The sequence below is a fragment of the Chiloscyllium plagiosum genome, chromosome 16 (genome assembly GCF_004010195.1).
Source record: "Chiloscyllium plagiosum isolate BGI_BamShark_2017 chromosome 16, ASM401019v2, whole genome shotgun sequence".
Classification (NCBI taxonomy): domain Eukaryota; kingdom Metazoa; phylum Chordata; class Chondrichthyes; order Orectolobiformes; family Hemiscylliidae; genus Chiloscyllium; species Chiloscyllium plagiosum.
In genome coordinates, this window is record NC_057725.1 from 65,879,854 (window position 1) to 65,892,053 (window position 12,200).

Sequence of the window (12,200 nt, forward strand, 5' to 3'; positions counted from 1 at the left end):
GGGACACAGATCCGAAGATTAAGGTTCCTGAGAGAGGTCATTCCTCCTTGTCTGACATTTATGGGAAAGCTGTTGTTGTGAAACTGTCCCCCACCCAGCTTCTCGATTTCCCCTGTAAGAGATACATCCTCTCAGTGTTCACTCTGTCTCAACCCCCACCCCCCTCACAGCAGCCTGCTGTCATATTGCCTGTGGGTACCCCCTCCTTCCATAAAGGGGACAGTACAGCACTGTCGGACAGGTAAACCCAACGCTCCGGTAGACTCTGACCTGTTTGTTTTTAATGAAGGGTCACAAACTGTGGAGATGAGGGGCTGGGATTTGAACACAACTCAGCGTATTGGTGGGTACACAGCGTTACTAACGAGAATTACTGCACACTGAGCTGCAGACTGACTGAGTCAGTGAAACAGCCTGCTACTGCTGCCCTGCTGCTGGGTGGAGACCGGATATTAATGACTCCTGCTTTACTCACTGTCTGTTGGATTAGCGACAGTTAACCCATTTCCTCCCACTTCCCGTAGTTCCTTATACTCCAGGGAATTATACAGTACCTGTAATATCAATCACTGAAAACATCTTTTCTCAATTACTGTAAACTCTCATCTCTCGAGAAATCTTATTTTCTCAGTCACTGCACCCCATCGATTCACAATTACCTGCAGATTTTCAATTGACACACCCTACTGATTGTCAAATACTGCACGCTGGAGGGTCATGGTTACTATGGCTACGGTATATTGTAGCAGAAAGTGAGGGCTGGCATCAGGAATTCCTGAGGAAGGGCTTATGCCTGAAATGTCGATTCTCCTGCTCCTCAGATGCTGCCTGACCTGCCGTGCTTTCCCAGCACCACACTCTCAACTACAGTAGATTGTAGTTTTATGTTTACTGCACGCTGTAATCGGAGTCTCAGTTACTGTACAATAGCCTTGGTTACAGTAGATGGTACTTTCTTAGTTATATACTGTCATCTCAGAAAACATTTGGTTGCTGCCCACCAGGTTCTCTGTTACAGGACATTGTAGATTCTCATGTAAATATATTAGTTACTGTACACTGTGATTTCTCTGCAGTTACAGTACATTGTAATTTATTGATGACAGTCCATGAGTTTTTTGACTACCACGAGTACTTGGTAGTTTTGCACTGACTCCAATGTATGAACCATTAGCCTGGGGACGAGGTGACAGAAATTGTCAGTGTTTGCTGTCTGCCTGACAGTAACCTGTTTGTACAGCAGCCTGACCCCACGTGGGATGTCACTGACTGACTGACTGTGCGGTTATCTCTCCCTGCTCGGTGGTAGCTCCCCCTTCCCCACCAGCTCCCAGCGTTTCCCAACCAGCTCGGGCTGAGGAAGCAGGCTGAGACATCTCACACTAACAGTGCAGGGAGAAGGTAGGAGACCGCAGGATTCCCAGTGACAGGAAGCACCCCCCCCCCGCAGGTTGGTGGTATGGTCCCAGCTGAATTTTAGATTAGCAGTCGCCTGAGTCGGGAATTGAACCCGGGTCTCTGGCACTGCAAGGCAGCAGTGCTAACCACTGTGCCACCGTGCCGCCCACCAATGAACAGGTCCAATCTCCGATAGGAAACTGGCTGGATGGATCAGATTGTGTTGTGTTTTTGTTGAAACGAACCGGTCTCCCGTTGGAAGTTCAGTGCACGATGAGATGAAATCAGAAGTTTATTCACAATGGAAGTGAAGGTAAAATAGGATAAACCATCACTTGGAGGACGGATTCATGGAAAAATATAATCCCGTCACTCCTAAAACGCTCCTTTATCAATGGAAAGGAAAAGCAGCAGCTTCTGGAAAGTACCCGCAAGCTCACCTTTGGATAATCCCCACAAGCAGCACTCCTACAGGACACTCCCCCTGTCCCCAACACTGCAGTGGGTTACGTCAGTGGGAGGCTGGAATAGTACAGCAGGCCAGACATCATCCGAGGGTCGGGGGGGGGGTCAACACTTTGGACTGAAACCCTTTATCTGGACTGGGGAGGAAGAGGGAGCCCAGAAGTGTATAGAGGGAGAGGGGTGGGCTGGTAATGCAGGTAGGAGGGGCTATTGTGATTGGTCAGTGAGAGGGGTGGAGTGTTTAGGTGAGTAGGAATATAGGCAGATAAGGTCAGGTCAGGGAGGCGAGGGGGAGGGTGGTGCTGGACGTGGGATAGGGCTGGAGGTGGAGAAAGTTTGAAGCTGGTGAAATCAATATTGATGCCATTGTGCTGTAAGCTCCCCAGTTGAAATATCAGGTGTTATTCCATCAGTTTATGTATGGATAATGGAGAAGGCCAAAGATGGACATGTCACTGGGAGTGGGAGGGGCAATTAAAATGGATGGCAACTGGAAAGTCAGGTTGGTTGATGCATGCAGAGCACAGATGCTCCGCGAACCAGTCCGCGAGCCTGCATTCGGTTTCCCTGATATAGAGGAGACTGCATCAGGAGAAATAAATGCTGTGCTTTTCCAGCTTCACATCTATTGACTCTGACTTCCAGCAGATGCAGTCCTTGCTGTCTCCAAGTCACTGCAGTACATTAAGTTATTCATGACTTCAATTCATAGATTGAGATTGTGGACAGCTTCCTCTGAGCTTTGCGTAACCTCTTCAGGGTTTAATCCCAACACTACTGGCCTGGTACTAACCCTTCACTCGAAGGTAGGCTAGTTTCAATATGCCCTTCCCTTCTCAGAACCATTGGCCAGTGTAGCCACCTTCTTGAGAATTCATCAGACAGCTCAAAACTCAAAGTAAGACAACAAAACCTCTATAAGCGATGGGCATTTCCCTAAGACTTAAAAAAATGCTTCAGATATTCTAAGCTTGGCCCTAAAAACCAAAAATACACATGAGAAATAACTAATTAAACCCTAGGCCGCAATAACTGCTTTAAGAGAAATCACTATGCCTACGGAAAAACTTGCAACTGATTTACTAAAATCAAATAAGCACAAAATAAAACAGATCTATCACAAAGCTGAAAGCAAGAGCTCAAGAGGCTGGGATTGTGTTCAGGGCCTGTGTCTGTTACAGGAGACTGGGATTGTGTTCAGGGCCTGTGTCTGTTACAGGAGACTGGGATTATGTTCAGGGCCTGTGTCTGTTACAGGAGACTGGGATTGTGTTCAGGGCCTGTGTCTGTTACAGGAGACTGGGATTGTGCTCAGGGCCTGTGTCCGTTACAGAAGTCTGGGATCGTGTTCAGAGCCTGTGTCTGTTAAAGGAAATTGGGAATGTGCTCAGGGCCTGTGTCTGTTACAGGAGACAGGGATCGTGCTCAGGGCCTGTAACTGTTACAGGAGACTGTGATTGTGCTCAGGACCTGTAACTGTTACAGGAGACTGGGATTGTGTTCAGGGCCTGTGTCTGTTACAGGAGACTGGGAACGTTTTCAGGGCCTGTATCCGTTACAGGAGACTGGGATTGTGCTCAGGGCCTGTGTCTGTTACAGGAGACTGGGATTGTGCTCAGGGCCTGTGTCTGTTACAGGAGACTGGGATTGTGTTCAGGGCCTGTGTCTGTTACAGGAGACTGGGATTGTGTTTAGGGCCTGTAACTGTTACAGGAGACTGGGATTGTGCTCAGGGCCTGTGTCTGTTACAGGAGACTGGGATTGTGCTCAGTGCCTGTGTCTGTTACAGGAGACTGGGATTGTGCTCAGGGCCTGTGTCTGTTACAGGAGACTGGGATTGTGTTCAGGGTCTGTGTCTGTTACAGGAAACTGGGATTGTGTTCAGGGCCTGTGTCTGTTACAGGAGACTGGGATTGTGCTCAGGGCCTGTATCCGTTACAGGAGTCTGGGATTGTGCTCAGGGCCTGTAACTGTTACAGGAGACTGGGATTGTGCTCAGGACCTGTATCTGTTACAGGAGACTGGGATTGTGCTCAGGGCCTGTGTTTGTTACAGGAGACTGGGATTGTGTTCAGGGCCTGTGTCTGTTACAGGAGACTGGGATTGTGTTCAGGGCCTGTAACTGTTACAGGAGACTGGGATTGTGTTCAGGGCCTGTGTCTGTTACAGGAGACTGGGATTGTGCTCAGGGCCTGTGTCTGTTACAGGAGACTGGGATTGTGCTCAGGGCCTGTGTCCGTTACAGAAGTCTGGGATCGTGTTCAGAGCCTGTGTCTGTTAAAGGAAACTGGGAATGTGCTCAGGGCCAGTGTCTGTTACAGGAGACAGGGATCGTGCTCAGGGCCTGTAACTGTTACAGGAGACTGTGATTGTGCTCAGGACCTGTGTCTGTTACAGGAGACTGGGATTGTGTTCAGGGCCTGTGTCTGTTACAGGAGACTGGGATTGTGTTCAGGGCCTGTGTCTGTTACAGGAGACTGGGATTGTGTTCAGGGTCTGTGTCTGTTACAGGAGACTGGGATTGTGTTCAGGGCCTGTGTCTGTTACAGGAGACTGGGATTGTGTTCAGGGCCTGTGTCCGTTACAGGAAACTGGGATTGTGCTCAGGGCCTGTATCCGTTACAGGAGACTGGGATTGTGTTCAGGGCCTGTGTCCGTTACAGGAGACTGGGATTGTGCTCAGGGCCTGTATCCGTTACAGGAGACTGGGATTGTGTTTAGGGCCTGTAACTGTTACAGGAGACTGGGATTGTGTTCAGGGCCTGTGTCTGTTACAGGAGACTGGGATTGTGTTCAGGGCCTGTGTCTGTTACAGGAGACTGGGATTGTGTTCAGGGCCTGTGTCTGTTACAGGAGACTGGGATTGTGTTCAGAGCCTGTGTCTGTTACAGGAGACTGGGATTGTGTTCAGGGCCTGTGTCTGTTACAGGAGACTGGGATTGTGTTCAGGGCCTGTGTCTGTTACAGGAGACTGGGATTGTGTTTAGAGCCTGTGTCTGTTACAGGAGACTGGGATTGTGCTCAGGGCCTGTGTCTGTTACAGGACGCTGTAACAGTGACTCAGCTCTGTGGAATGCGAGTTTTGTTTGGGGATTTTTTGGTTGTGTACGCCTGTGTGCCAGTCTGCAGTTTGCAAAGCGTTGTCATGGTGAGGTGATGTGAATCTGGGAAAGAATTCATCTTTCTGTCTCTGTCCCTCTCAATCTCTCTTGTAGAGTATTTCTCTGTTATGTGTGAATCTCTCTCTCTCTCTCTGTCTCCATCCCTCTGTTTCTCTCTCTCTATGTCTCTATGTTTCTCTCTCTCTATGTCTCTATCTCTCTGTCTCTATCTCTCTCTCTCTATGTCTCTCCCTGACTCACTCACTCTGTCTCTGAAGTTCTCTTAATCCCCTTGTTTTTCTCTATCTCTCTCTGTCGCTGCATTAATCTTGCTGTTTATGTTTCTCTCTGTGTCTCCCCCTGTCTTGACAATATTTATTGGATGGTGTGAGTGTGTTACAGTCCCTTACTCTTTCTACCTCTGTGTTTTGAGGAACCCCTGAGATGGTATGTTACCGTGGTTACAGCTGCCTGTTGTTCTCGCTGTAGTGTCTCTGTCACCTGGTGAAGTTACAATCGAGAATTTTAAACAGTGGGCTGTCCCTGGACATTGAATTTGGTTGAACATGTGCTGGAAGAGGGTCATCTGGACAATCCCTGAGGAGGGGGAATGAGAAACTGGTTCCTTCTCGCCCCTCCCCAAGTAGCCAATATTAACCCTCTTACAGCCAGTCAGTGGTAAACCTGCTCCCACTGTATTCTCCAAGACAGAGTTGTTTAAACAGAACGGAATTACTCCTGCTCAGGTGAGGGATTTAGCTTCGGTGAGTCCCCCACAATACTCACTCCGCGCTGTTAGACAAACGACTCTCACACTGTTCTCTCTTCATTCATATATTCACGGCCCCTTCCCTTGCTCCAGTGAGACATCCCTGCAGCCCATATCCGATCAGAAATCCCAGCTCCTGGCCAATCCCACAGAGGGGCTTTCACTGTCTCTATATCTCAGGGTTCACTCTCTCCCTCTCTCACACACATTCCTTCCCCCCCTCCTCCTCCCTCTGACACATTTTCTCTCTCTCTCTCTCTCTCCCCTCCCACACCCCTCTCCCCCCAGCCCACCCTCACCCTCTCGGGCTGATGTGCGATGTTGATCTGGGCTGTGGGTGTGACCTCTGTGTTTGAGCTGAGCTAAGATCTGTTGTTGTTTTCCCTCTCTCTCCCCAGTATTTTTGCTTGCTGCTCTTTATCTTTCTTCTGGAGATCCTGGCGGGAATTCTGGCCTACGTTTACTACCAACAGGTAAGCTGCACTCTGGGAGACCCCACCCCACATTGGGAAGCCCCTCAGGGTGGGGCTGACTGGGGTCTGAGGGAGGGAGTTGCTGGTCTCCCGGGCAGAGATTTGAGTCCCTGGATAACTCATGGCCCAGACTTCAGCTGGGCCGGTTTGATGGTGACGAGATGGGGAGTGACTCGGGAAGGGCTGACTGATTGATTTCCCCCCCCTGTATGGTGTGTGGTTTGTTTGTTGTGTCTGTCGGTGAGGGAGCTGTGTGACTGATGACTGACTGAGTAATCTATACAGAGGGTGTCACTGTTTCCAGTATCTGTTCACTGCTCCCTACTCCATCTGAGCTGAGGTGACTTGAGAGGGTCACCTCTCTGAGAGGGTCCAGCTCTCCCAGCTCCCAGGAGAGGAATGTACTACTACCCTCTTCCCCCTTTTCCCAGCCTGGATCCACCTCTCCTGCAGCCTCTCTCCCTCTCAACCTGCTAACTGGAGTTAAAATCTTCCAGCAGCTTCTTATCCTCTCCTTGGAAAAGCCAGTTCTCCCAGGTCTGGGAGCATGTATCTGTTTCCAAGAACTCTTCCGGATCCTGATCCCACTGCCATCTAATGGATGGGAATCTCCAGGTCCCTCTCCTCCCTCAAAGCCACTGTTTAGTTTCTATGCTCACATCCACGTTCCTACCGAAATGTAGCTCTTCACATGAGCTGCTCCAGAGAATGTCAAGACAGAATGATCTGACCTGGCATTGACCTGGGCACCGGACACAGCAACAGCAGAAAAAGCTTTGTAAACCTTGCAAAGTCCTCTTCACTAACGTCTGGAGGCTAGTGCCAAAACTGGGAAAGCTGTCCCACAGACTAGTGCCTGACATGCCTGACATAGTCATACTCACGGAATCATGCCTTAGAGAAAATGTCCCAGACACCACTTTCACCATCCCTGGATATGTCCTGTCTCACTGGCAGGACAAACTGACCAGAGGTGTTGTGCGGTGTCATCAACAGTGCTATCACACAGCATCTGCTCAGTGATAACCTGCTCAGTGATGCCTGGTTTGGGTTCCGCCAGGGCCACTCAGCTCCTGACCTCAGTACAGCCTTGATTCAAACGTGGACAAAAGAACTGAATCCCAGAGGGTGAGGTGAGAGTGACAGCCCTTGAGATCAAGGCTGCGTTCGCCCGGGTGTGGCATCAAGGAGCCCGAGCAAAACTGGAATCAATGGGTATTAGGGGGTTAGAGTATTACCTGACAAATAGGAAGATGGTCAGAGCTGTTGGAGGTCAGTCATCACTGTCAACATCCTGGGGTCTAACACTGACCAGAAACTCAACTAGATTTGCCACATAAATGCAGTGAATGGGTCAGAGGCTGGGAATGCTGCGGTGAGTAACTCACCTCCTGACTCCCCAAAGCCTGTCCATCATCTACAAGGCACAAGTCAGGAATGTGATGGAATACTCCCACTTCCCTGGATGAGGGCAGCTCCAACAACACACAAGAAGTTTGACACCACCCAGGGACAAAGCAACCTCTTAATAATCACCACATCTGCAAACACCCACTCCAACAAGCACCAATGCTCAGTCGCAGCAGTGTTACTGTCTACAGGATGTGCTGCAGGAATTCACCAAAGATCCTCAGACAGCACCTTCCAGCCCCACGATCACTCCCATGGAGAAGGACAAGGACAGCAGATACATGGGAACACCACCCCTTGCAAGTTCCCCTCCAAGTCACTCACTATCCTGACTAAACCGCTCCTTCACTGTCTCTGGGTCAAAATCCTGGAATTCCTTTCCTGACAACATTGTGGGTCAACACACAGCAGGTGAACTGTTTTGATTCTTCTAATGTGAAGTTTATTAATTGCCAATGTTGTTCCATTTATGTGCTTTACGTTTCCTGCCTCCTCCTTTCCCATAATACTGACTGTTTGCCCAAATGGAGACAGACACAGAGTTCTTGTTTAGGATCGGAGCCGTACTATCTGTCTTTATGTGATGACTTGCTGTTTGGACACGAATTACCAATACTCTGTGTCTCACACTTTGTGTTTCTGGGCTCTGCAAATGCATTGAGAGGACGTTGTCTTTGCTAACCTATTTCTTGTATTTCTTCTGCCCGCTTTTAGATTTCCGCTGTTCTTTTGATCTCCTTACAGTGCTCCTGAGAACCTGTCGATAGTCATTCAATGAGGGGGAGAATTCTTTGTGGAGAATTCAGCAGCACACCCTCTGAGTAAAACTGAGGTCACATTTCACTGGCAGATCAAAGTTATCTCAATCCATTAATTCCTGTCCCTGACCACGAAGCACTTGGCACCCAATGGGTGAATTCTGCAGACTGCCATCCAGTTACTCTTGCACTTTCTCCTCAATGACAAAAATCTGGAGGCCAGAGCCAAAAAAATGTTTATAAAAATGGAACAGAGTTCACAAACACTGCCCCACCCAGTGTCCGAGTCAGGAACTGCAGCTCGTTGTCCTACCCTGACACCCAGTGTCCGAGTCAGGAACTGCAGCTCGGTGTCCTACACTGACACCCAGTGTCCGTGTCAGGAACTGCAGCTCGTTGTCCCACACTGACACCCAGTGTCCGAGTCAGGAACTGCAGCTCTGTGTCCCACACTGACACCCAGTGTCCGAGTCAGGAACTGCAGCTCGGTGTCCCACACTGACACCCAGTGTCCGTGTCAGGAACTGCAGCTCTCTGTCCCACACTGACACCCAGTGTCCGAGTCAGGAACTGCAGCTCGGTGTCCCACACTGACACCCGGTGTCCGTGTCAGGAACTGCAGCTCTGTGTCCCACACTGACACCCAGTATCCGTGTCAGGAACTGCAGCTCGGTGTCCCACACTGACACCCAGTGTCCGAGTCAGGAACTGCAGATCGGTGTCCCACAATGACACCCAGTGTCCGAGTCAGGAACTGCAGCTCGGTGTCCCACACTGACACCCAGTGTCCGAGTCAGGAACTGCAGCTCGGTGTCCCACACTGACACTCAGTGTCCGAGTCAGGAACTGCAGCTCTGTGTCCCACACTGAGGCCCCACCCAGTGTCCGAGTCAGGAACTGCAGCACTGTGTCCCACTCAGAGGCTCCACCCAGTGTCCGAGTCAGGAACTGCAGCTGTGTCCCACACTGGCACCCAGTGTCCGAGTCAGGAACTGCAGCTCTGTGTCCCACACTGACACCCAGTGTCCGTGTCAGGAACTGCAGCTCTGTGTCCCACACTGACACCCAGTGTCCGAGTCAGGAACTGCAGCTCTTTGTCCCACACTGACACCCAGTGTCCGAATCAGGAATTGCAGCTCGGTGTCCCACACTGACACCCAGTGTCCGAGTCAGGAACTGCAGGTCGGTGTCCCACACTGACACCCAGTGTCCGAGCCTGGAATTGCACTAACCAATAAATTAATTTTCCTGTCTCCCTCACTTTCTCCCTCACACTCTTTCTCTTTGCGTCTCTATCTCACTCCCTCTTGTGTGTATGTCTCTCTCTCCCTCGCTCAGTCTCTGTAACTGACTCTCTCTGTAACTCACCCTGTCTGTAACTCACCCTGTCTGTAACTCACCCTCTCTGTGGCTGACCCTCTCTGTGGCTGACCCTCTCTGTGGCTGACCCTCTCTGTGGCTGACCCTCTCTGTGGCTGACCCTCTCTGTAACTCACCCTCTCTGTAACTCACCCTCTCTGTAACTCACCCTCTCTGTAACTCACCCTCTCTGTGCTCTGTTACAGCTGAGTGATGATCTGAAGACCAATCTGCGAGTGACAATGATAGAGAAGTACAGGATGCCAGACCAGCTCCATATCACCAAGGCGGTTGACAAACTGCAGCAAGAAGTGAGTTCACGTCTGGCGGAGAGGGGAACTGACCAGGGAAAAGCAGTGCCCAGGGAGAGAGAGAGAGAGAGAGAGAGAAGGCGTATTGTGGAGAGGGATGGGAGATGGTGAACACAGTGGGGAGAGAGAGGCAGAGACCACAACACACAAAGAGGTGACATGTGATGTGCAATAGTTAAACTAGTTGGTGGGTAACAATGTGGGTAACAATTAAAAAGGTTATGAGAAAGAAGTGGACATTAACCTAGTTAGAAAGAGATGAGAAATGGTTAAACTGAGAGTGAGTGCATTGTGCATGGGTTAAATAATTATCGGAGAGAGGGAGGGGCAGATGGTTAAACTAGTTATCTGAGAGAGGTGTTGGGGTAAAGCTTAATCTAGTTACCGAGAGAGAGAGGTGATGGAGAACAGTTAAACATGTTATCTGAGAGAGTGGGCAGGTGGGAATGGCTAATCTAATTATCTGAGCGAGGGAATAGTGAATGGTTGTACTGGTTATCTGAGAGAGGTGTGAATTGGTTAAATTAGTTATGAGAGTGGAGTTGGATAAACTAGTTATACAGTGGAGAGAGATACAGTGGGGACATAGTTACTCAAGCTATCTGAGAGGGAGGGAGGGAGTGGGAGAATAGTTAACCTCGTTATCTGTGAGTTAGGGAATAGTTAAACTAATTTTCTGAGCAAGAGAGAGTGGGAAATGATGAAAATGATTAATCTGAGAGAAAATAATTGAGAAAGGATAGTTAAACTAGTTACCAGAGCGAGAGGTATGGGCAGCATTTAAATTGGTTATCTGAGGGAGTTGGGGTAACTGTTAAACATGTCATCTGAGAGAGAAGAGTGAAGAAAGGCTAAATTACTTACTGGAGAGGGAATGTTAAACTAGGTATCTGACAGAGAGAGAGAGTAGGTAGGGGACAGTTAAAACAGTTATCTGCGAAAGAGAGGGTGTAGGACCCTGATAAATTAGTTATCTGCAAGAGAGCAAATAAGGACTGATTTAACTAGTATTCTGAGAGAGAGGGTGTGGGACACAGTTTAAGTAGTTGTCTTAGAGGGGAAGGGGTACAGATAGACTAATTAGTTATCCGAGAGAATGGTGGGGAATGGCTAGTTATTTGAGAGAGGGGCTAGTGAATGATTAAACTAGTTATCGAGACAGTTGGTGAATGATTAAACAAAGGGAAGAGTAAGGAGAGTAAAATCACTTTATTTGAGAGAAGGGAAATGGTTAAAGTGGTTGTTCGAGAGAAGGCGGGTGGGTGATACTAGTTAGCAGAGAGAGGCCTTGGGAATGGATAAACTGGTTAGCAGAGAGACAGAGAGAGAAAGGGTGGGAAACAGGTAGACGAGTTAAATAAGAGATGGGGTATGGGGGGGAGTGGTGAACGGGGGGGGGGGGCGTTGAGGTTAAATAGTTATTTGAAAGAGTGGGAGGTGGGATCAACTAGTTCTCTGAGTGAGAGGCTGGTGACAGCACTTGGGTGGGGAGCAGACTGTCGCTGGGTACATCTGTCCTGGGAGGGCAGTGCCCTCAGTAACGCATGCCCCATGCCCACTGTGTTACTCCCTCAGTAACTCACACCCCCATGCATACTGTGTTACCTCCTCAGTAACACCCCCCTGTGCCCACTGTGTTACCTCCTCAGTAACACCCCCCTGTGCCCACTGTGTTACCTCCTCAGTAACACCCCCCTGTGCCCACTGTGTTACCTCCTCAGTAACACCCCCCTGTGCCCACTGTGTTACCTCCTCAGTAACACCCCCCTGTGCCCACTGTGTTACCTCCTCAGTAACACCCCCCTGTGCCCACTGTGTTACCTCCTCAGTAACACCCCCCTGTGCCCACTGTGTTACCTCCTCAGTAACACCCCCCTGTGCCCACTGTGTTACCTCCTCAGTAACACCCCCCTGTGCCCACTGTGTTACCTCCTCAGTAACACCCCCCTGTGCCCACTGTGTTACCTCCTCAGTAACACCCCCCTGTGCCCACTGTGTTACCTCCTCAGTAACACCCCCCTGTGCCCACTGTGTTACCTCCTCAGTAACACCCCCCTGTGCCCACTGTGTTACCTCCTCAGTAACACCCCCCTGTGCCCACTGTGTTACCTCCTCAGTAACACCCCCCTGTGCCCACTATGTTACCCCCTCAGTAA

At 49.8% G+C, this 12,200-nt stretch overlaps 1 protein-coding gene across 1 annotated transcript in view; it reads left to right on the forward strand.

Moving 5' to 3' along the window:
* Positions 1 to 12,200, forward strand: part of cd151l (CD151 antigen, like) — a 35,393-nt gene that overhangs the window by 15,427 nt on the left and 7,766 nt on the right. Inside the window, exons 4-5 of the mRNA XM_043706436.1 lie at positions 6,132 to 6,206; positions 9,940 to 10,044. Of these exons, the coding sequence (XP_043562371.1) occupies positions 6,132 to 6,206; positions 9,940 to 10,044 (180 nt within the window). The remainder of the gene's footprint in view (positions 1 to 6,131; positions 6,207 to 9,939; positions 10,045 to 12,200) is intronic.